Consider the following 24,470-nt stretch of genomic DNA (forward strand, 5'->3'; position numbering starts at 1 on the left):
GGCATATGAAGTTCTCCCACAGTCTGACCTGACATTGGGTATTAAGCCATGCCCTTTATATTTACATCAATTTTCTCTCATTTATTTGGATAAAAAAACTCGTAGTCCAGTGGGAGAAGGAAGACACTTAAAGAAAAATACAATGTAGTATATATAGTTAAGGATGGCTATTGGCCCAAGATACACAGAGAAGAGTATTTGATTCAGACTGTAGAACCAGGGAGGCTTTTCAAATGATTCGTTGACCTGGGAACATGCCTCATCCCCTAATATAATGCCTGGCATGTGGTCTAACCTCAGTAAGTACTTGTGGACTAAGTCAACACTGCCTGTGGAAGATAATAAAAAGAGAGGGAGGGAAAAAGTTCTGCTGTCTGACATTGCATAAACATCACACAGAAGAGTGAGGGTTTTGAAAAAACATGACTTAGTCCTAAATCTCTTCTGTATTGCTACATATTAGAATCTGTGTTATAGCGCCATAAAAGTCTTTCCACAATTCAGCTATTCAAGGACTAATTTAAAAAGTTTTGCCAGGGATCCCTGGGTGGCTCAGCGGTTTAGCGCTTGTCTTTGGCCCAGAGTGTGATCCTGGAGTCCCAGGATCAAGTCTTACATTGGGCTCCCTGCATGGGTCCTGCTTCTTCCTCTGCCTGTGTCTCTGCCCCTCTCTCTGTATGTCTCTCATGAATGAATAAATAAAATCTTTAAAAAATAAAAATAAAAAAATAAAAAAGGTTTGCCATACTTAGATGCCGTATGTATCTGTATTTACTTAATATCTTAAAAATATACTTTAAAAACATTTTATTTAAAGATTTTTTATTTATTTAGGAGCTAGGGAAGGGTCAGAGGGAAAGGGAGGAGGGGGAAGGGCAAAAGGGAGAAGGAAAAGCAGACTTCCCGCTGAGCAGGGAGAAGCTTAGTTCCAGGACCCTGAGATCATGACTTGAGCCTAAGGAAGATGCTTAACTGACAGAGCCACCCAGGTGTGCCTAAAAAATGTTTCTTAAAACTGGCTAATTTTCAAAAAAAAAAAAAAACTGACTGATTTTCACTCAAAATAAAATCTGGTGGCTGTAAAAGGTCCATGGTAATGTGTATGATATACAGGGAAACTACAGACTCTGAAGCCAGAAAATTCAAGGTGAATTTGTAGCTCCATCACTTAATAACATGTGACTTTAGAAGTTACTGAGCTTCCATGACTCTCCATTTCCTTATCTACAAAGTACCTATGAAATACTTGGCTGAACAAAGAAAAAGCGACCTAGCAGTTGTCAGCACAAAGTACCTGTGAGGATTTCAGCTGTGCGTTCAGTCCTTTTCTGAATCACAAGTCTCACGGTTCCACCCTCCAGGCTCAGCAGCAGGGTCCCCGAGCCCTCAGACAGCTCTGTGGACAGAAGCAGACCATCCTTGTTCCATGTTCGAAACTGGAAACTCACTGAGAGCCCATCAATTTGGGGGGTGCCGGGCAGCAGCAAGTAACTGCTGCTGGAGTTGACAAATGTGATGGGAACAATTTGTGGTTCAGAGCAGGAAAAAGTGACATTGCCCTGGAAAACAATAAAAATCAAACATATAAAAGCCATTTTTTATTCTGCGATCTGACAGCTGATATAAACAACCACCCGGAGCTGACCTTAATTTCAAGATTATTCCACATTCAGCTGCAAGATCTTAAAGGAAAAAATATGTCAGCTTTGTTCATATACACCTATGAGACTGTTTCCATTCCTCTTTCATGTATAACATGGATTTCTCTGTTATCTGTGAGAAAGGCCATAGAAGACCCCAGTTGGGGTAGGCGATGGGATGGAAAGAGTCAACATTTCCTAAGGAAAGAGATACAAAAACAAGCAGGTTCATCCCTTGAATAAACACATACTGCAAATCAATCATAGGCTAAGAGGGGCTACAGTTTGAAGAGATACACATGAAAAACTCTGTTACAACATAGAATGTGCTACAGGAGAGACTGACACAAGCTCCCAGGGGAGCCTGGTGGAAAAAATAACTAGCAAGCAGAGGTTTCACAAGGGAGGTGACGCTTTTCTGGAAGGAGGTGGGGAAGGAGAGGAGTGAATGTGCCTGGCTAGCCTGTTCAGCAAATGGCATGTTGTGTACCAAGATTTGGAGAAATGAGCAAAATGGCATTCCTGGGAATTACAGGGAACTTGTCACTGCTGAACATTAAGTGAGGCAGGGAGGCCATGAAGGAGATAAGATGAGAAAGAGGAGTAGAGGCAGAATTTAAAAGCCCTTTAATGGGGGATCCCTGGGTGGCGCAGCGGTTTAGCGGTTTAGCGCCTGCCTTTGGCCCAGGGCGCGATCCTGGAGACCCGGGATCGAATCCCACGTCGGGCTCCCGGTGCATGGAGCCTGCTTCTCCCTCTGCCTGTGTCTCTGCCTCTCTCTCTCTCTGTGACTATCATAAATAAATAAAAGTTAAAAAAAAATAAAAAATAAAAGCCCTTTAGTGTTTGATCAAGTTATCATCTAAGCTTTCACACAATAAAGTGACACTGGTCAGATTTTAAGGTATAAAGATGATTTTTAGTAGCATGAGGAGCATATGGGAAGACTAGAGGTGGGGAATATTAAGTGTGCATCCACCAGGACCAGGAAGAGAAAGAGGAAGATTATTCTTTGCAAAAGTGAGGGAAAACTGGTTCAAGTTTTCCAGGGGTGACCACCCTGGCTGCCTGAGTTCAACTTTCCACTACGGTGGCCACACAGGGAGCTTAGAGACATAGTGCAGCTCGCGGTACTGGAGCAGGTTAATTGTTCAGCTCCAAAATCTTCATAGTCTGGAAAAACATCCATAGGTCCCACCCATGTCTGCTTATGATAGCCCTGCATTTCCGAAAGCAAACAGCAATCTCCCAACTGATACCAGGAGCACATTTCTGATGGTTCACTCATCAATCATGCCTCCATGAGTCTATGCTTATATTAAGCATTTGTTGCAGTTGTTTAGATGTTTCCTCTTCTTTGGGTTAGATCCCCAGAAGTTAATTAATGTGTCAAAGGGCAAGGCCCTTGATATGCATTAAGGAATCGCCGGTGCCTTAAGAAAGCCCTGTGCCTCCTTAGCAGTGACAACGGGATACAAATATCTGTTTGTCTGACATGGAAGATTTTCTTTTAGCCACCATTTCTGACACATCCCTCCTCTGCACCAGGTAGCAACATTCTAAAAATTCTACCCATTTGCTCATGATATCCCTTGTTGTTCTAATTTGCATAAAAAAAAATTCTAGGGCACTTTGGTGGCTCAGTTGATTAACTGTCTGACTTCTGCTCAGGTCACGAGCTCAGTGTCCTGGGATCTAGACCCGCGTTGTCGGGCTCCCAGCTCAGTAGGGTGTCTGCTTCTCCCTCTCCCTCTGTTTCTCACCCAGCTCCCCTAGTGTTCTCCCTCTCTTTCTCTCTCTCTCTCAAATAAATAAATAAAATTGTTTTAAAAATCTCGATGGGCTTCTTTTCAAGAATGAAAATATCCCCCTGATGACAGATCGATTGAGGCAGAGCTGTAATTTGCAAGAAGCAAAATCACAAATATTCCTACAGCAAAATCCAGAGATAAGAGTAACTATTCTTCCTCTTTTTCTGAGGTCAGTGTTACCTCCTCTGGTAACAAATTTGCCAGAGTGAAGCTGTACCCAAATTCTGAGCCTGTGCAGAAGGGGGAACGCTTGGGAGGCTGTGATGAGGCTGCAGGTAGAAGAATAGGAGGTCATAAACATGACCCATTTCCCCGTTGACTTAAAATCCATTATTTAGGGGCACCTGGGTGACTCAGTCAGTTAAGTGTCTGCCTTGGGCTCAGGTCATGATCCCAAAGTCTTTGGATCCAGCCCCACATTGGGTTCTCTGCTCTGTGGTAAGTCTGCTTCTTCTCCCTCGGCCTGCAGCTTCCCCTGCTTCTTGTGATCTCTCTCTCTCTCTCTGTCAAATAAATAAAATCTTTTTTAAATAAATAAATAAATCCCAGTGTTTAGTGCAACCCAAGCCATTCTCTGAGTGTTCTCTGGATAGATAGCCACGGGAAGTGAGGGTCTACAGAAACTGAGATTCTCCCCTTATCTGAGCAGTTCACTCACATCTGACAGGTCTGGGAGCCCCCTTCCTTAGATTTGCTCCATGCACAGGATGTCTGATGGACCTCAGGTACTTGCGAAATAGGCAAGGGGCCTCAATATCCCTTGAGGGACACGCAAATGTCCTTGCTAGATTTTGGTAGCAAGAAATTCAGATAAACGCTTCAGGCTTTCTCCCCACTTAGAGGAAAGCCACGTGTGGCAACCAATACTTTTCCTCCTGGGGGAGCAGGACAGCATTGAAATGCATTGGAGTGTCCCTGGTTCACTGCAGCTCATGCTCTTCCAGTCCATTCTTCCTATGCCTTCACACTGTCCTCTGTGGTCCTTGCTCTAGAGCAGCTGCCTGAGCTGTCCAAACTTCTCCGTTGTTCGAGCACATCCCTGCTTTGTTCTCGGATGGGCAAGACAAGGACAAAAGAGTAGGAGAGAAGAGATGGGAGTAGATGGGAAATGCCCTCCATACCTAATCTGACCCAGTTCTCCTGGCAAGTGAATGTTTCCAGCTCAGCTCCCCATCACACAGCTGTTGTGCTGCCATTTCTGCCTCTAATCCCATCTCAGCTACACTTACTGTTGGCAGAAATGTCACAGTGTTGAGAAACATCAATATCCACTCCACCCCCATCTTCCCAGTAGACAGAAAGAAGAAAAAAAAATAGGTAATGCAAAAGTGCTACTTCTGAAATCAGCACAGATTATTTAATCTTTTTCAATAATACCATTTGTGACTTTGGAATCCTTCTCCAGGCGACATTTGAGGGAGTCCCTGCCATGATTTAGAAACAATATGTGAGAAGGCAATATACTTTAGAACAGTGTCAAAGCAGAAAGTGGCAAAAGTCTACAGACTATATTCAACCATATATATTCCTTCAATCTATTAATTCAACTTTAATTCTATCGCCCCCATCCCCACTGTCCTGCCTGCCAAGAAGAAAGCTCCACTTCTCAGATCCCCTCTCCCCCTGCATATTTAATTCATTAAAGACTTCACATTTATTCAAGATTTCTCAAGCATTATAAAACAATGTGCTAAGTACAAGAGTTACACATAAGTTACAAGTGTGATTGAAATCCTTTGAATTAGTCCTTAAATGTATGTTTTGACTGTAATAGGCACAAAGTGTGCCATAACACAGAAGCACACTGTGGACAAATCTTCAAGGTAAATCAGCCACCCCTGGCCTTACTGATGAGATGAAGAGGAAAGTCTTTATCACTGCCATGGGTCCCTTTTTCACTATAAGACTCACAGGGTCTTTCACTGTTCAAAAAGGAGGTCACTGTACATCAAGGAGGCTAAATCCTTGGTACCTGATGTATTTCTTGTGACAACTCCACCATGTCCTGGTTGGATAGCGACCTTCTACTACGTGACTGAGGATGCCAGTGTTTGTGTCCCCAAAGAAACAACTGACAAAAAAGGTATCTGGAATGCCTGAGTGGGGACCTCACTTTGTCCCCAGGACGGCAGTTTTTATCACCCTCGGTTTTCATTTCATACGTGCCCATCCTCCAAAAGTGCTGACCCCAAGATAGAGCAGCCATCTGTCCTTTAGAGACCCTCAAGCAATAGCCACATTCCTTCTCAAGGATCCACCAAGGTCTTTTCTTTACAACCCTTAAAACACAGAAGTTCCTATCCTACCTTTCTCAGACAAAGGAGTGGTCTCTCCAGATGGAGCACAGAACTTTGAAACCCTGAAGATCTGTTCATAGACCATCCTTGAGAGATTGTGCGTATCTGTGTAAAAATGCTATTCTGGACCATAAACAGCAAGAACTGATGCTGTTTCCTGTAATGAGAAGCCTGATGGCCTTCTACAGGTGTTCAGGACCTGGAACCCAAGAACCAAGTATGTTTCAATGAAGGAAGTAAACCCTTTTCATTGATTCATCCTCCACAAGGAGGTCCTCCCTCCAGAGGGCAGATAAAAACCCCCACCACACTCATAGTCATGAAGGAGCAGTACATGGTCTAATGCAAAAGGAGCCTATCCTAATATGGATAGTTACAAAAGGCTTCCTAGGGAGGTGACACTAGACCTTTGATTTCCCAGAGGCACAGGAGTGGCAATGTGGAGAATAAAGAAAGTGAAGCACAGAGGGAAAGCATTTGTAAAGGCAGAGGCTGGAAGGTGTACGGCAGGCATAGTCAGGGGCCTGAGCAGGTCAGCTGACTACAGTTCAAAAGCCAGGCAGCAATTGAAGTTGAAAGGACAGGGAGAGGGGCAATCGTGTAAGCTTGTAGAGCATATTGAGGCACTAGAAATGGATGCTATGGAAAAAAGAGAATGGAAAGTGGGGAAAGGGGGTTGACGTCAAGGCTAGGCTGCACAGTCATAAGGTGTTTCAGGGAACTGTCTTTAGGGAATGGACTGTATTGTGTGTAGGGCTGAGTGGCCAAGTGTTGCAACTCAGGCAGCTGTTGCACTTAGTAGACCAGAGCAGTTAAGGGCTCATAGCGAGCTCTATCTAGAATGGCAAAAGGGGAAAGGGAGAAAAGCAAACAGATATTTTGCAGGTAAAATGGATAGGAGGTGCTGTGCACGGTGGAGGGACAGGAAAATCAAACATAGCTCCCACTCTCTTGAACTCTACTTGAACTCTCTTGAACTCTCTTGAACTCTTCTTGAACAGGGGAGTTCATGTAGGAAAGAGCAGAGATAGTCCTTGACCACTGACTGACTGCAACCTGCCATGGCTGGCACCCACCCCCAGGAGAGTGTGAAGACACTGACAGCAAACAGAAGTCCTTAGGCTCACTCATCCAATCAAGTTGTATAGTTGCTATGGGAGCTTGCCCCCAAACACACTTCCTGCCTTTTTCCCTCGGCCAGGAGCGGCTTCTTAAGGCATCTGCACCCAACTTCCCATTCCCTCTCCCATGGGCCACATGCCCAAGCCTGTTCCAGATCCCTCCATCCACAAGGTGGCCACCTTCTCCACCAGTTTTCGTTGTATTAGCAGCATAACATATTCACATCACTACACACATATTACCACACACTTATCATATCTCTTAATGCTGCCTTGTCATAATTAGCTACTCTTGAATACTTGTATAGACTTTATGCAATAATACATTTGTACTTGGGTATAGAGCATCTTGCTTTGAATTTTGAGAAGGAAGTAAAATTCTTCAATTTAGGCAGAAATGGATTCTTAGTATCAATATTTACTGGAAACCCATATATTCTATCTAATCCTTATTTTTGGCTACCATAATTTGGAGGATAATGGTAGAGAGTTGACTTAAAATCAAATGAGAACACGAGCAACATGCCCAGCATTGTTCGTGATGGTTGTTTTCCTGCTTTCCCAGTTCTACTAATTTTTTGTGTGATCTGAGGTGAGTCACTTCTATGTCTTAGTTTCCTGTTTTGTAACCTGAAACCATTAGACTGGGTCAAGTCCTCACTGCTTCCCCATTCTTAGGGTACCTGGGACTAAACATCCACATCCTTATCATCTGTCTCCTTTCTGGAGTGCTGCACAGGCACCATTTGAACCATTCCTATTGTTGGCATGAGAAGTGTAACCAAGTATTTATATTTTAAAATATTTTCCTTTATAATAATTCAGAGCATAAGAAAGGGCACTTAGGCCTTTCTCCTGCCAATTCTCTTCTAACTGCAGGGAACAAAGCAAGAGTCTCTGTAGATGATGATATATATTTGAAAAGCAATAAACAGAAAATGACATTGTTTCATATTTTTAAAAGGAGGCCCACATTCTATAAATATAATTAGCAAAGAATAACAACCAATTGAGTGACCATTCCTCTCCCTGCCCCCCCCTTTCAAAAAAAGCATCTATAAACACTTTACAAAGAGAATGCTACGTTTACATTGAATTGCAGCAGGATTTTACAAGGTTTAACAATTTCCTGGAGTTAATAAAATAGGTAAAATTATATGAAATTATAACCTGCTTAGCTTGGTGCTGGTCCAAGGACGGTGCAATTAAAATCAGAAGAAAACAATGAGAGAGAACACAGATTCTGAGTAGCAGCTTCCTTCCAAATAAATCCAAGTCATTCTGCCACAAAATCAGAAGTCTGTCAAATGCTGACTGTATTCCAAACAAAATCCATCCAACTGAAAGCTTTCTTTTAACTCGTAAAAAGAGAGGCTCGTCACAAAGATCTCGCAGTAATAGCACAATTACCATGGTCTCCTGATGACTTGTGAGTGAGGAGTATCCGACAGAGATAGCCTGTACATTTAAGTCTTTGTCATGTGAGCACAGAATGAATCAGACGAACTGTCACAAACAAGACTTGTTCATACAAAGGGACAAACTTTAGAAGCTGCTGTCCTGCTTATGGACACAGTAGAGGAAATGCTGTCATGGTCTGCATGGGAATGTGTAATAGGGGAAACAGCCTGAAATGCAATGAGTGGTGAATTCATGGTCTCCAGTTTGTCAACCGTTGCTAAACATGTAAATCATCATCATTATTTCATTGGTCACCAGATACGTTAGCCAGGCCTCAGACAGCACAGGGTGAAAATGCCATAATTTACCACACTAGAACAAGGAGCTAACAAATTTCAGAAGAAAGAAATTCATGAATGGCTTAATTTGTGCCTACTTCACAGCTGCAGGATCGAACATAATCCTTTGTTTATTTTAGATGAGGTCATGGATGTACCTGAGACACTTTAGACCACAGCAGCTAAAGCTTACTCTACTGAATTTTTAGCTAGGTGCTGTCTTTACCTTATCTATCCACTAAGGGATCTACTATGTTTCAAGATTATTCCTTACTTGTGTTGGCTGCATGGACTACAGGTATGGCTAAAGGAGCCATGAGTGATGAATTGTTCATGGACATTTGTTACTCATGGGCATTTTTCTCCAATCAAAATTTGATCAGTTATGATAGACACCACCTTTTCCTAGTTATCTTGGTCTAGCAAGTGCAATCCTTCCCAACTCATTTCACTACTCAAAGATATTTATTCCTGCCTATAAGAGTGATTCAGGCCATTTAACTGTTTTGTGGAAGGCACCAGAATATTATCCTCTGCTTTAAATGATAGTCTTAAAGAAGTCATAGATGAAAGGCCTATGAGGAGCCTGCAAGGTCAGTGTCTCTAACTCATTCTCAATCAGGCTGTTTGCCACTACTTCCTGACTCTTTTCTAAGGCTTCATTTCACCCACCAAATGCTACTCACCACCTAACAATAAGACCCCGGCCTGGCTTAGAGTTAACTGGAGAAAGTAGGACAGAGGTAAGACAGTTGCCAGGTCCTGGTCTGGGACCTACTGGCCACCTACTGGCACACCAGGATGTGCAATGGAACTGATGCAATTGGGATGCTGTGGCCTTTGACCTTGGCAGATAATTCCCCAGTGGTGGGGGAGGGAAGTGCCCCAAAGCACACACAGGTGCAGTCACAGTTCACTCTCCCACAAAGGGGCTAGCCTACACCTCCACCAGCCTCTGATGTGGGGATAGGGTGGCTGTAGGTATTGGTTTTAGCTGGAAGGTTGACATGATCCAGAAATCCATCTATCAGATATGGGACTCAAGGCCTCTGGCCCTAAGGACACCTGGCTGTAGCTGTCACTCATCTAAGAATACCTCTGTCCACCCCAGCAGAAAAAGAGAAGGGAAAACAAGAATTCAGAGAATAGGCCAGTATTTATCTGTTGAAAAGAAACTTGAGGTGATTGATTGAGGTAGGCTGGGAAAGGAACTTGACTAAAATTAGGATGAATTTGAATCTAGTCTGGGGAACAAGGTAGGGGCTAGATAGGTGGGCTATGTGAGTGGCTAGGGGAGATGGAGGATTGGTGGCCACTCTACTCCCACTGGGACTCCTCAGATATCGTCACAACCAAGTCCCGGTACATCCCTTCCTTGGGTCCTGAGTAAAGATGCTATGTTAGAAATGACTGTCTTGCTATATCAGAAAACCAGTTTTTAAGATCCGAAGGGATTAACAGCAGACCCATCTTGAGGTTCTGCTTACCTTGACTGGCTTTAAAGTTTCTTAAAGGCGCACTTCTAAGGGTTATATTACAGTGCTGAGCTGTTATTTACAAAGCATTTCCATTGTGGGTGTTTGTTTTGTTTTTAATCATCATCCAGACATCACAACACCCTGGTGAGTAAAAAATAAAGCTAGCAGTGCAAGGCTGAGTTTCAATCAGGAGGCATCAAACAAAGCCAATCAAGCATTTATAAGCTGGGGGAAAATGATCTTGATTCAATCTAATTTGTGGGGAAAGATTTCAAGCCAGTTCTTGATTTTCCAAATGAGTACAACCATTTCTAATTTGATTTGTCTGAAAACTCCCAGGACTGACTGGCATGCTATCGGCAAATGTAGAGAAAAGGCTGCTTTATAAGCTAAAGCTATCTTTCTGATTCACAAACTTAGGAAGAGCAGCGAGCCAAAATAGGGTAATTTTTCATGTTTCGACAAAGATACACTCCTTCATTCTTTCATTTATTTATTTAACAGATATTTATTAAGCAGCTCATATGGGTCAGGCTTGGTGGCAAAGGCCACCTGGGACTTGCAGCTTGGTGGCAAGTCCAGGAGACAGCCACCTGGAGCTTGCACTACACTAGAAGAGGGACATGAAACATGTCATCACAACTATGATTAGGTGCCAGGAGGGAGAAGTCAATGTTGATAGGAAAGTATGTAACAGGGATTCCTGAAGTACTTTTTGATTTGGATAATTAGGAAGAAGTGGGAGTGGGAACAGGATTGGGGTGGAGGGTGAGAAGGCAGAGGAGGACAATCACTAGAAACAAAGTCATTCCAAAGTTCTGGAATTTAAGGGAAACTAGATGCCTAGCATTAGTCTACACAGGCAACATATCGTTTCTGCCAAAGAAGGCCTTTGAGGATAGAAATCATGTCTCTTGGGTTTCATTTGAAGGATACTAGGGGAAGCATCTTTAATATTGAAGGGAACGTCCCACTTTTGGCCAAAGAGCTTGGGTTCATTGGCAGGTGGTTCCTCACATGGTCCACGTCTCTGGCTTTCCACGAGCTGGCAACATGTACATATCAGTAAACAGGGACCCACTGAAAGCCGTATGCTGCCTGTGGCCTCAGAGGGTCTCTCTTGACTTTGCCTCAATTTTGCCCACCAGCCCCCCTCGCCTAAGTTCCCAAATTCAACTCCTTGGCTATGGACTCTGTTAGTTTCCTGCCTATGTGTGCCCCTGTTTCTGGCCCCATATTTCATGCTTATTCCCTATGCATTAAACATGAATATCCCCACCTGAATTTCAGTTTTTGCAAATAGTGATGTCTTTCACCTAGAAACAATCCCCAGATGAGGTCCTTGGGAGTTGAGGAGTGGAAGGGAATGACAAGTAGACCCAAGATTACACTGATAACCTCTCAGTTTTAAGGCAGAAGATAAGGCTGTAACTACCTTGAAAACTCCTTAATTTCTATTTCCAAATATTATGCAAAGATATTTGGAAATAAAAATCAAGAAATTTAAGAATATTAATAATCCTTTTTGACACTTTATGTTCATTTCCAGAAATCTATATTCAGGAAATAATCTGAAATTAAGCCAAGATTTACATACTAAGCCACGATTATTTATAATAATACAAACCTGACTCTAAAACTAGAAGAATAGTTATGTAAACTACAGTGTATTCATATGACATACTATTTTGCCACCACTAATAATAATTTTTATGGTAAGTATTAAATTTGCTTTTAATAGAACATCAGATGAAATGAACAGAATACAAATTGTAGCAACAGATCAAATATATCTATATAAATATGTAGGTATAGAACAGAAACTCCTTTGCTAAATAGTAGCTCTCTACCTGGCTTGTGGAATTAAGGTGACTTTTAGTCACATAATTAATTTTTTCTCCATTTTAAACTTATTTAAAATGAAAAATTAAAACTTTTATAGTGGAAGTTTAAGTTAAATAGGTTTCCAAGTATTATTTGAAAGTTTTCATGACAAGACTATTGAGGATTAGTAACTACTATCAAGGGCATTAGTGCAGATTATTGAAAAAAGAAATAATAGCAGTTAACCCAAGTAGGGATTGAAGCAACTGGATATTAAACCCAATGGCTACTAGTTTTCAAATGTTTCCCACACCTGAGTAATTTCAGAATGTCTGTCCCCTCCACTGCAACCTTTAGTTACATGTCTATTCCGCTGAAGTAGGCAAAGGTGACAAGTCATTATGGTAGAAAAGTCAAAAGAAGATGTCATGTGAAAACATGTGTATGTCTGTGAACATGTGTTTACTTTTTCCTTTTAAGTAAACTTTCTTATACAAAGTACTTGGCCCTCAAACAAAGCAACTTTTCTCTACATGCATAGACTGATGCCTCTTCAGACTAAATTCACATTAGTGAGGAACAAATGTTCCTGGCTCTGAAAACATACTATGGGCTTTTTGTGTCCTAAGAAGAGACTGAAAAGTAACAAGTTTGTGTGCAGGGCAAATATCCTTACCTGGCCTGGAAAATTAAGCAAATTTATAGCTCAAAATGAATACATTATAAAAGTCAGCTTCTCAATTTTATCAATAACGATTTAGAAGTGAGAAGAAACATCCAATTCCAATTATTGCTGTTATCTCTAAATAAACATTTTAAAAGTTTTCCTAATAAAAACAACTTTCTTTTAAAAAAATAATTTTCAAAAATAGAATTTGAAACTGGAATATTTATATTTGAGGTGGTGAATATGCTAGATCAACACTGTCTAATAGAAATATAATGTGAGCTACACATGTAATTTAAAATTTTCTGTAGCTTTATTAAAAAGAAAAAAGTAAAACGAAAGAGATTAATTCTAATTTGAATATTAAGTGATTTATCTCAATACATCCAAATATTATTTAAATATGTAGTTGATATTAAAATTATTGAATTTTTTTTAATCTTTCCAGCACATCTCAATTTGATCTAGCCACATTTCAAATGCTCAATAGCAACACATGACTAGTGGCTACCATATTGAACAGCTCAAGTCTCAAGTATCGTTAAAATGGTGACGGTAGACCTTGATGCCGAGGCAGAAACTCTAACACTTTTTACATGAGAATTCTCATATATTGACCTTTATTGCTCGAAGAGACTTGGGCAGAGATCCCTCTCAAAATCCATTCTCCTTGCCTTTCTTATAGTGGAACTCTTTTGAGGCAACAATATTTGGCTATATGGCTATATGTCCCCAATCCCCCTACAAATCTGCATGGCCAGGTGACTTAGTCTGGCCTGTGAGGCATGGCAGGGCAGAAGCATTGGTTAGGACATCCTGGAAACCTTAAAAAGAGCCAAGTTAGCTGACAGGGATACTCCTTTTGCCTCTTTTTTCCCCTTCCTCTGAAAGCTTTGCATATAAATATGATACCTCAAGTTCCAGAAGCCTACTGGGACACTCAGGATAGAAACCATAGAGTAAGAGTGGTTTCTCTGAAGGATAGAATAGTCTGGATCCCTAACTACTTCTTGGGGATTCTACTTTCTATGTTATTGTTTGTCAAGGTAACAGAGGAGGAGGTTATAGATAAATGACACAGTACTTCCAGTGGTCTTCAGATAATAAAATTTAATATTTTATTATTTTATTTAAAAATTCTTAATGGGATCCCTGGGTGGCGCAGCGGTTTGGCGCCTGCCTTTGGCCCAGGGCATGATCCTGGAGACCTGGGATCGAATCCCACGTCGGGCTCCCGGTGCATGGAGCCTGCTTCTCCCTCTGCCTGTGTCTCTGCCTCTCTCTCTCTCTCTATGTCTATCATAAATAAATAAATAAATCTTTAAAAAATAAATAAATAAAAATTCTTAATGATTTTATGTATTCATTTGAGACAGAGAGAGAGCATGAGCAGGGGGAGGGGCAGAAGGAGAAGCAGACTTCCTACTGAGCCAGGGGTCTGATGTGGGGCTTGATCCCAAGAACCCGAGATCATTGACTTGAGCCAAATGCAGCTGCTTAACCATCTGAGCCACCCAGGCACCCCTGGACAATAAAATTTTGAGTGATTATTATGAGCTGAATTGTGTTTCCCCAGAATCCATATGTTGAAACACTAACCCCTAGTACTTCAGAATGTAATTTGAAGAATGTAATTTGAAGATGAGACATCTAACTGGTGTCTGCACAGGAAGAGGAAAATTGGACAAACAAAGAAAAATCAACTATCTGGAGACACAGGGGAGAGGTCACTTAAGGAGGTGGACAGAAGGTGCCCTTGTGCAAGCCAAGGAGAAAGGCCTCAGGAGAAATTAAACCTGTTGACACCTTGAGCTCAGACTTCTACTCTCCAGAACTATGAGAACATACATTTCTTTTTTTTTAAATTTTTATTTATTTATGATAGGCACACAGTGATAGAGAGAGGCAGAGACACAGGCAGAGGGAGAAGCAGGCTCCATGCACCGGGAGCCCGACATGGGATTCGATCCCGGGTCTCCAGGATCGTGCCCTGGGCCAAAGGCAGGCGCCAAACCGCTGCGCCACCCAGGGATCCCGAGAACATACATTTCTACTGTTTAAACCAAGTCAGCCTGTGGTATTTTGTTATGGAAGTTCTTGTTAGCTAATACAGTGTTAGAGGGCTTTTAAATAATTCCCCTTAATGAAGTCATTGTGTTGAAAACTATATTAGATGTTCTAAAGAATGTTTCTCAGTCACAGCACCAGAAAGAATAAGTTAATCATGAAGTTTATCCAACTACCTAGTAACCCAATTGGATAGAGAAGCCACAACTCCTAACTCATACAGTGGTGTTTCTGCAGGCCACACCACTTCCACATCAGGGACATAGAAATCATTAGTTGAAGGAAATCATTAACCTGAAGATCATATATCTCTCCCTCTCTCTTTTAAAGATTTATTTATTTATTTACTTGAGATAGAGAGGGAAAGACCACAGAGGGAGAGAAAGAAGCAGACTCCCCACTGAGCAGAGGGCCAGATGCAGTGCTCTATCCCAGGACCCTGAGATCAAATCCTGAGCCGAAGGCAGATGCTTAACTGACTGATCCACTCAGCTGCCCCCTGAAGATCATCTTCTAATTCTCTATCTCAGGTGGCTAAGCAGGCTAAGAGTTAGGTGGCGCCAAGGATCTCTTACTTATATGTGAAGATCACTAAATATAGAGGAACAGCCTCCCTTCAGAAGATGTTTCCACTCTCCAGTGTTAAATAAGGAGACATTCTCACTGCTAATCAGATCTGCAAGTTTGTCTTGGTATAATCATCTCAGCACAAGCTTAAATAAATATTTCTTTTTTTAAAGATTGTATTTATTCACGAGAGACACACAGAGAGATGCAGAGACATAGGCAGAGGGAGAAGCAGGCTCGTGGGAAGCCCGATGTAGGACTCAACCTTAGGACCCCAGATCATGACCTGGGCCAAAGGCAGATGCTCAACTATGGAGCCATCTAGGTGACCCTTAAATAAATATTTCTTAAGCACATACTGTCTGTAGTATGCTAGCTTCCTCACTGGGAACTCAAATTAGTCCTTTCTCCCCCTATTAAAAAAATATAATTTACTTATTCAACATTTGTTGATCATTTTTCTGATGTAATGTTACTTTGCTAAAATTCAGAAACTCAGTGATTATAGCAGATATAACATGTGCATAACACATATCACAGCAGATGACCATGGATTTGGCATCAGAAAGGCCAGGGATAGAGACTTCCTAACTATGTATCTTGGGCAAGTGTTTTAATAGCATTAAGACTCGTGTTTCTCCAAACTAGGGGTGGTGGAAGGGGAGGCAGGTGGGGGGTGGGAGTGACTGGGTGACAGGCACTGAGGTGGGCACTTGACGGGATGAGCACTGGGTGTTATTCTATATGCTGGCAAATTGAACACCAATAAAAAATAAATTTACAAAAAATAAATTTATAAAAAAAAAGTCTCGTGTTTCTTAACTTCAAAACAAAACCACAAATAGTTGTCCGTTTCATAAGGTGCATTCACGGATTGCAATAGATAAATATGAAAATCAGTTGGCAGAGTATCTGGCACATACTAAATGCTCAGTAAGTTACTATTTTCATTGCATACTGTGTGAATAATAAGAAAAAAAAAGAAAAGAAGTTACATGGAAGAACAGTCCTTTTTTAAAAGAAGACTAGAAAATCTACATTGGCACTCTATAACCATTTATGGTTGACTCTGATGGGAATGCAGGTGATTTTTTTCTTTCATTCAACTTTTCTGCATTTTCCAAATTTCCTATAATCTGTAAACATGAATTCTCTTGTGAAAAAATGGGAATTGCATTTCACTTTTAGGATATTTCCGGTTATTTAATTACATTGGTGGAGGACTGTGATTCTCGTGCTTTCCCAGAGCAGTATCAGCTCTAGTTATCTTACACACTTATAAAACATGGGGACCCACTGCTTCTTATAAAGAGAATGAAGTTGTAGGCAAATCAATCACAAAGTACTAAAAGTTGACACATAACCTGCTTATAAACACTTAATTTTATGAACAAAAACATAAAAAAAAAAAAAAACCAAGATGCTTATCTTATCTTAATGGGTTTTGCCAGTCATCACATTCTTAAGAGTTAACAATCCGGTAAAATTCATGTGTTTTCTAGTTGCCTCAAAGACTAGAGAACAGGCTCTTGCAATTGTTTCAATATGGAATATTGCATCTGCCCATGCATACAGAATGACAAGCATTCACCAAAGCTTCGGCCCATAAAACTAAGAGTATCTTCTGGAACTTGGTCTTTCAATCACCTTGAGAAGCTAACATTGGATGCTCCGTCCTCAGGGTCTGATTCTCAGCTGTGTTCTTGCAGTGCTCTGTAAAATCATACCGTGCTTATAAGCTTCCACCATGTGTCATCTATAACTGAAGTAAATGGCAGGTTTAGGGCATGCCCTTAGCCCCAAATCTATTCAGATATAAGATTTCTAGCAGACACATCAAGTGTGGCTTGTGGAGTTTGAAGGTGTCCATTTAGGCACATTCTTGATCTCAGGGTACCTTTTTTAAAGGCCTAGTCAATCTATTTTTCATTTTTAAATTATCCTTATTATTTTTAAAGGGAAAAGTGATTATTTAGCTACTGGATTGCATTGATGCAATGAAGACAAATATGAATGTCCATCAAAGGGCCTGTTTCCTTGGCAGAAGCAAGGTAAATTCTGGACCTTGTTGTCAGGGAACAAATTGATGAAATAATTGACCACCATGGGTGAGGATGGATAACCCCATGGACTAACTTAGGAATAGAAGGATGAGCTGAATTAGGATATTAGAAAAAAAGATGGAAAGAAATGGCACAGAAATAAAACTATTTCAGAGGAGGGCAGTGAGTTGCAAGAGAAAACCTTTAAGTGAAACATGGGAAGAAGTCTTATGAGAATTGAGGCATAAGAAATCCTCATTGGAGGGGTGAATTGTGTAGGTAATTCAAATGTAGGTCTAAGGGGGCACCTGGGTGGCCCACTAGGTTAGCATCTGCCTTTGACTTAAGTCATGATCCCAGGGTTCTGGGATTGAGCCTCACTTCTGGCTCCCTGCTGAGCCGGGAGCTGGCTTCTCTCTCTCTCCCTCTGCCTGCCACTCCCCCTGCTTGTGCTTGCTTGCTCTCTCTCAGTGTCAAATAAATAAAATCTCAAAAATGAAACAAAACAAACAAACACACACACACACACACACACAAAAAAAAAAAAAAACAAGTGAAGGTCTACCTACAGCAAACCCCAAACTTTTTGAATATGAGAAATTCCTTTTAATTTAATAAATTACATGGACTCATAGAAGAGAATGAATGTAGTTTCACTATTTTCTACCGAGGAAATAGGTGATGACAAAATGAAATAAATTATTAACTCTCTACTCACAAGAGCCTGCACCTGTATTTAAGAATCTGTGCTCATACCCCTGTGAGACATGCTGTGATAGCCAAAGGTTATTCTCAGGCGATGTTAAAACATGAACATAAATGTGCTTCCCTTTGTCTTCCCTACCCCCTATTGCAGATGTCCATTGCCTCTGGTTTTTAACCTACGATTTAAAAGGAAGAAAAGAGATTAGAGGGTGTAGCAGTTATCCATTTCTGAGTTTCAGCTCCAAAGCCACCCTTCCTTGCCTTGCTTCTTGACAACTTGGGGTTGGGCTCTGTCAACATTTCCCGCCCCAATGTCAGGATTTGCCTGTAGAGGGCGCGAGAGAGCCACTGCAAAAGAGAGTTTTGGAGGCCTTTTCTGGGGTCCTGTCCTCTATTATTGATAGTCAGTGGGGAACCTAGTAATTCTGTACGGTTGAGCTCCAGCTGGGCCCTCAGCTGACACTTTGCCCCCTGGAAGCAGCTCCCACAGGCAGCTTAGATCTGTGCTGTCTGGCAATACCTGTGCTATTTGCAGACTGCAGGGTCCCCTGGTAACCACCTTCTTTGAAGAGGTGTGAATCTCAGCCTGAGAGGCAGGCAGGGGAGCTCCCCTACTCCCTACTTCCTTCACTGTCCGTTTTCCCTCAGCCTGGAGAAAGTACTGGATTTTTTTGCACTTGCTCTTTCTGGACCATTAAGTCCTCTTTTACCCATTTTAGCAGTTAACCACCTCCTACTAGCTAACATTTTTTTCTTATATATATACTAAAATTTTCCTTTTCAAACAACCAGGACCTCGACAGATAGAGATGTCTTCTAAATCTTGTGACACAAAGTGAAAAGCTTCTTGGAAGCCAGTTCAACTGTCCCACAAGGAACAGAGTTAGTGTCAGGTCTCTACTTATTGAGGTCCTGGTGATTCAACAATGAGAATTTATATAAGATTATTAGGAATTTATAAAGACACAGAAAAGGTTTGATTTTATGTACTATTTTCCTAATCTAAAATGCATTCTGGAACTCTTAATTTACTGTCCATGGATGAACTTCAGGGGAATCTATATGCCCCAAAAACGTTACACAAAATAAAATATGTTTATAATTTTCATTCTGTTCTTCAAGAGATATATGCCCCCTAAAATATTAATAATCATCGACCTAAAATCTTTACAGTTGTTCTTGTAGGCGATTTACAGAGCAAGACAGACAACCATAGGACTGTGGTTTGTGTGGGGAATATACATGGAGAAATGGTGAGCAAAGGGGGGCAAAAAAAAATAATTATAACACTATTATTAGCTACTAGGGATTCAATGCCTATAATATCCCAAGATCCACCAATCACAAAGTAGGTATTTATTAGCTCTATCTTGGAATTGATGACACTGAAATATGATGAGGTTGAGTAACTTCGTGTGGATTCTGTAGCTATTACATGGTGACGGTGGGATTTAATCTTACTTCCTTCAAAGGTTATATTCTTCCTCAACATGCAGCACCTTCATTACGTACATTTCAACATGATGAATGAATGATACAGAAAGGTATGGCTTTTTTTGGTACAACTTACAAAATACCTAAAGAGTTAGGTGAAGGAAGAAACTCTTACAAGGAACTAGACGACTAGACTAGACTAGACTAGACATTGCTTCCCAGAAATACTATGTTCCCACTTTGAGTCTCCACATCCCTACCCAGAGTGCCCTCCTATTACCTTGGAATTGTCCTAAGAGATATCTTTCTTCAAAACCTACACCAAGTTCCTGTGCATTCATAAAGTCTTTCCTGAACCCACTAGCCCTGTGATTTCTCCTACTTAATTTTCATAAGGTATTTTGCATCCCGTCATTAGTTTTCAGTGGCTGGGGATATGACAGTCAGGAGCACTGTTGGGACAGCAGGGCTGTAGTCAAAGTAAGAAAGCAAGAAGCTATAAAACCAAATGGAATCATTGCGAGAATCACTGATAATCATAAAGAGTAATCAAGGTGGCAAAATGAATAGAAAGTATATGTCAAACTGTTAAGGCAAATGAGAGGAAAGGAGGAGAGGAGGTCATCGAAACGGTATCCAGGAGAGCAGAAAGCATGTTACCAGGAGACAGGCAAAGTAAGTGCATCAGCTTTTAATTCTGAGTTCTGAAATGCTGACCCAATGCCCAGTATGTGGAAATTGCTGCAGAGAGAGGTTTGAGGTTTCCCATCCATTGAAGGCAAGGATCATTTGCTATGAGCATAGTAGATACTCAATAAACTATGTTTAATGATGATGATAAATTAAATGCTGAATTATGTCATATAGTGTAAGTGTGAGTGTCACAGCAAAGAAAATATAATGGAGCTGAATAGTGAAGGTGCTCTGAGGAGAAGCTGGGATCTGGAATGGCCACACAAGGCTGGCAGACACAGTATATCTGACGCTACACCTTCTGCAAACCCATGGTGGATTCTGCCTATGGATCATAGCAGCTTCTTTGCAGGCTGGACCGAGCACCATGATTTTCCCTAGCACTATGCTAGGGCCGCAAACAATCCACTGGAGTTGACATGGGCATGGCAGGCGTATAGCAGGTTCAGACTATATACACTAGGGGTGGTTTCATTTTTAAAATTTAGAAACTTCCTAATCATTTGCTAGGTAGCCATGGCCCCAAAGATCTTCAGTGTCTCCCTGAAACCTAGGCTTGTCTGATGGATTGCCAGTTCTCTCTGGGCCTCCCCATAAGGCAACAATTCAAGAGTCCATGGTTGGCACAGCCTGGGGGCTTCAGTACTCTGCTCCACCTCAAGAAACCATTAAATATTTTGAGTCTCATCCTGATTCAGAATCTTAACCCTACTTGTGAGTTTATTTTTTTTTAACTTTTTTTTTTTATGATAGTCACACACAGAGAGAGAGGCAGAGACATAGGCAGAGGGAGAAGCAGGCTCCAAGCACCGGGAGCCCGACGTGGGATTCGATCCCGGGTCTCCAGGATCACGCCCTGAGCCAAAGGCAAGCGCCAAACCGCTGCGCCACCCAGGGATCCCATCTACTTGTGAGTTTAGAGAATAATGGCTGGTTTGGGACTAGGTCAGGGAAGAGCCCAAGGAGAAAAGCAGCTCAACTGGTACAGAAGCAACATGGAATGAAAAGGCTTAGAGAGGAGTATGCATATAGTCAATTCGAGAAACAGTGAAGCATCTAGGCGTGGCTAGAAAAGAAGCATCATTGACAAGAAATTGGGAAGTAAAATTCTGTATATTGGAGAAGCAGATGCTGGCAACTGGACATACTGAGGTGAGAGCCACAAGGCCAGTGAGGAGACCCTTGCACAGCCATGCAAGTGTCAAGGAGTTAGGCTCTGCCCCTGCTGCCATCTTTCATCCTCTGGCTGAAGGCAAGGATTCTGCCCCATAGCTCAGACACAGCAAGAGATACCCCAGAGAGATTTATTTGGCAATTAGCAAACTACAGAGGGGCCATTTCTGAAACACCTCGTTGGTCTTCAATTCCCAGGTAGGCAGTGCTATTCACGAATCTGCCCAGCCTTGTATTTTTTTTCACTTTGATGTGAAAGTCATTCAAGGCCCTAGGAAAAAATAGATGTATAATAAAAATGAATAAAAGCTGATGGTGTAGTGCTTTCCAGAAGAGGAAGAGGACTGTGAATGACACAGACGCTGACTATATATCATTGACTTTCCCTGGTCTTGGGCATAAAGCATCTTTCAGTATAAAGTGTGGACAATGATGTCTGCCCCTGTCTGCCTCCCGCAGAGGTTTCAGGGATAAAGGAGCAAACACAGCCACAGGTCCATCTGTCACCCCCTTACTGTCCTCTGGCATTAGCATCATGATTTGTGGCATCGTGATTATCTATAAGACAGCTCTCTGAAACAAGATGTCTTCAAATGAAGGGATTATCATTGCTGGCAGTATTGAGGGGCAGAAGAGCCTAAAAAGACATGCTCAGCTCATTAGCTGGAAGTTTTGTTGAAAAAAGGAACCTGAGTTTATTTCTTTTCTTTTAAGATTTTTAAAATTTATTTATTCACGAGAGACAAAGACAGAGAGAGGCAGAGACACAGGCAGGGGGAGAAGCAGGCTCTATGCAGGGAGCCCAACATGAGACTTGACCCCGGGTCTCCAGGATCACACCCTGGGCTGAAGGCGGGCACTAAACTACTGAGCTACCTGGGCTGCCCCCTGAGTTGATTTCAAGTTTCGTTTAGACCCATTCTTTTTTTTTTTTTAATTTTCTATTGAGGTATAACTATCACACCATGTTATATTAGTTTCAGGTGTATGATATAATGATTCTACAATTCAATATATTTCTCAGTGCTCATCAGTTTAAGTGTTCTCCCCTTTACGTATTTCATCTATCCCCTACCCTCCCTCTGACACCCACCAGTTTTTCCTCTGTATTGAGTCTGTTCTTTGTTTCTTTTATTCCTGTTCGTTTTTTTGTTTGTTTCTTATATTGTACATGAGTGAAATCATATATTTATTTTTCTCTGAATGACTTACTTAGCATATGTCTATCCACCTTGTTGTGAATTAACCTCACACTTTTGAAAGGTATTTAAATATTCAAATGAGGGGAAAGTATGAGGTGGAACTGACAGGAGAAGCAGGTGCTTCTGCACACTGTGTTTATGTAGGGAAACTGGTACAGACTTTAAACAATTGAGTCAAAAATCCATAATTGTTCTCCCACTAATCTTCACTCCTGGTTACCTATTCTAAATATTAGAAAACTACTTTTTTATTCTGTTTACAATCACCACATTATTTTTGGCAGTAAAAATTCAAGCCACTGAAAATTTAAGCGCAGTAAACTCTTTTTTTAAAGTTTTTAAAAATTTGGTAGAGAGAGAGAGAGCAGGGGAGGAGCAGAGGGAAATGGACAAGCAGACTCTGCACTGAGTGTGGAGCCCAATGAGGGGCTCGATCTCAGGACCCTGAGATCATGACCTGAGCCAAAATCAAGAGTTGGACATGTAACTGACTGAGTCATCCAGGATCCCCTAAGCACAGTAGAATTTAAAGGCATTCAGTGAATTGAGTTAATGTTTAAATTATGTACATACATAAAAAGATTAAAAGTTTTTAAGAAAACTTTTAAAGATGGGGCACCTGGGTGGCTCAGTCAGTTAAGCATCTGCCTTCAGCTCGGATCATGAATCCAGATTTCCTGAGATTGAGCCCGGAGTAGGGCTCTCTACTCAGTAGGAAGTCTGCTTCTCACTCTCCCTCTGTCCCTCCCCCTGCTCATGCCCATTCCCTCTCTATCTCAAATAAATAAATAAAATCTTAAAAAAATTTTAAGATATAAAATATATTTTAAGAAAAATATTAACTATAAGAAGCAAGCTAAAAAAGTGTCAGTAAAATATGGTCTATGCTATTTAAAATATACATTTAAAATATGGAAACAAAATACATATAGATGAGAACAGTGTTTCCCTCTCTGGTTGGTTTTGTGTTTTATTCTGTGTATTCCAAATATTCATAAAAATATAGACAAATGAATATTTTTAACATTTTAAAGAAATTTTGTTTAATAGCTTCAAGTAATTATTTTACTTGATGAGCTAATGAAATCAGCCATCATAGAAAAACAAGTCATAGCACGGATTTAGGTAGAATGATTTTCAGGGAGGATGATCATTCCACTATTTTTTTAACTTTATGTCACTTTATTCCTCATATGACCTTGAAACTAATTTTAATGTTCTCACCAAAAGAAAGGAAACAACTTCTCCAGGAGTTAATAAGTTAGAAATATTTTTTTTCCAGGATATGAGGAGCATACAACTGAGACGCTGGTGATGTGAATGCCAGACTGGTCAAATGACAGTGAAAGACCCAGGGAATGTGGAGAGAGAAGACATGATATGTTAGTTGCTTTTTCAAGTGATTCCTTCCATCAAGGGAAAGTATCATTTATCACAGAGCATACTCACAGAGATGAAACATGATCCTGGGGACAAACTGAAGAGATTATAGGCTTCACTAGACACTAGGGACTTTGAGCAATTTTCATGAACTTTCTGGGTCACAGGAAGGTAGGACAAAGGTTGCTGTCACCAAGTGTGTGTGTGCGTATGTGTGCATGTGTGCATGTGTGGATGTACAATGTAAGCGTGCGCACGATCTCTTGTGCAAACATATTTATCTCTGTGTTTTCTTGGCTTCAGAGCTGCAGGAAATAACCACACTGCAATGACTGTCGTGGCAGCAGATGCAAACAAGACAATAAACCTCACAGAAGCTTGCTGTTTTACCTACCTGTATGTCTCTTACACTCAAGTCCACTGGGCAACATTTTTTTTATATTCCTTATTTCATTGGAGACCATCATTTGGTAAAATCTGAACTAGAGATGCCCATTCAATTTCCTCAAATGAATGAGGTAAGCAAGCTTGTAATATGTCTACTCAAACCCACTTCATGGTTCATACGGTTTGGAAATAAATTAAACTTTAGATTCAGGAAGTAGGACCTAAGATGTCACCTATCTACTT

The 24,470-nt window shown here is 41.1% G+C and overlaps 1 protein-coding gene across 3 annotated transcripts in view; it reads right to left on the reverse strand.

Annotated features, from left to right (window-relative positions):
* Positions 1-24,470, reverse strand: part of CNTNAP5 (contactin associated protein family member 5) — a 789,161-nt gene that overhangs the window by 369,732 nt on the left and 394,959 nt on the right. For 2 of the 3 annotated variants that reach the window (XM_026015709.2, XM_072757523.1), the window contains exon 8: positions 1,295-1,559. In XM_026015709.2, the coding sequence (XP_025871494.1) occupies positions 1,295-1,559 (265 nt within the window). Of the gene's footprint in view, positions 1-1,294; positions 1,560-8,039; positions 8,510-24,470 lie in introns of those variants that run through there. The other variant, XM_072757524.1, reaches the window with a different exon arrangement.

The sequence above is a fragment of the Vulpes vulpes genome, chromosome 5 (genome assembly GCF_048418805.1).
Source record: "Vulpes vulpes isolate BD-2025 chromosome 5, VulVul3, whole genome shotgun sequence".
Lineage (NCBI taxonomy): Eukaryota > Metazoa > Chordata > Mammalia > Carnivora > Canidae > Vulpes > Vulpes vulpes.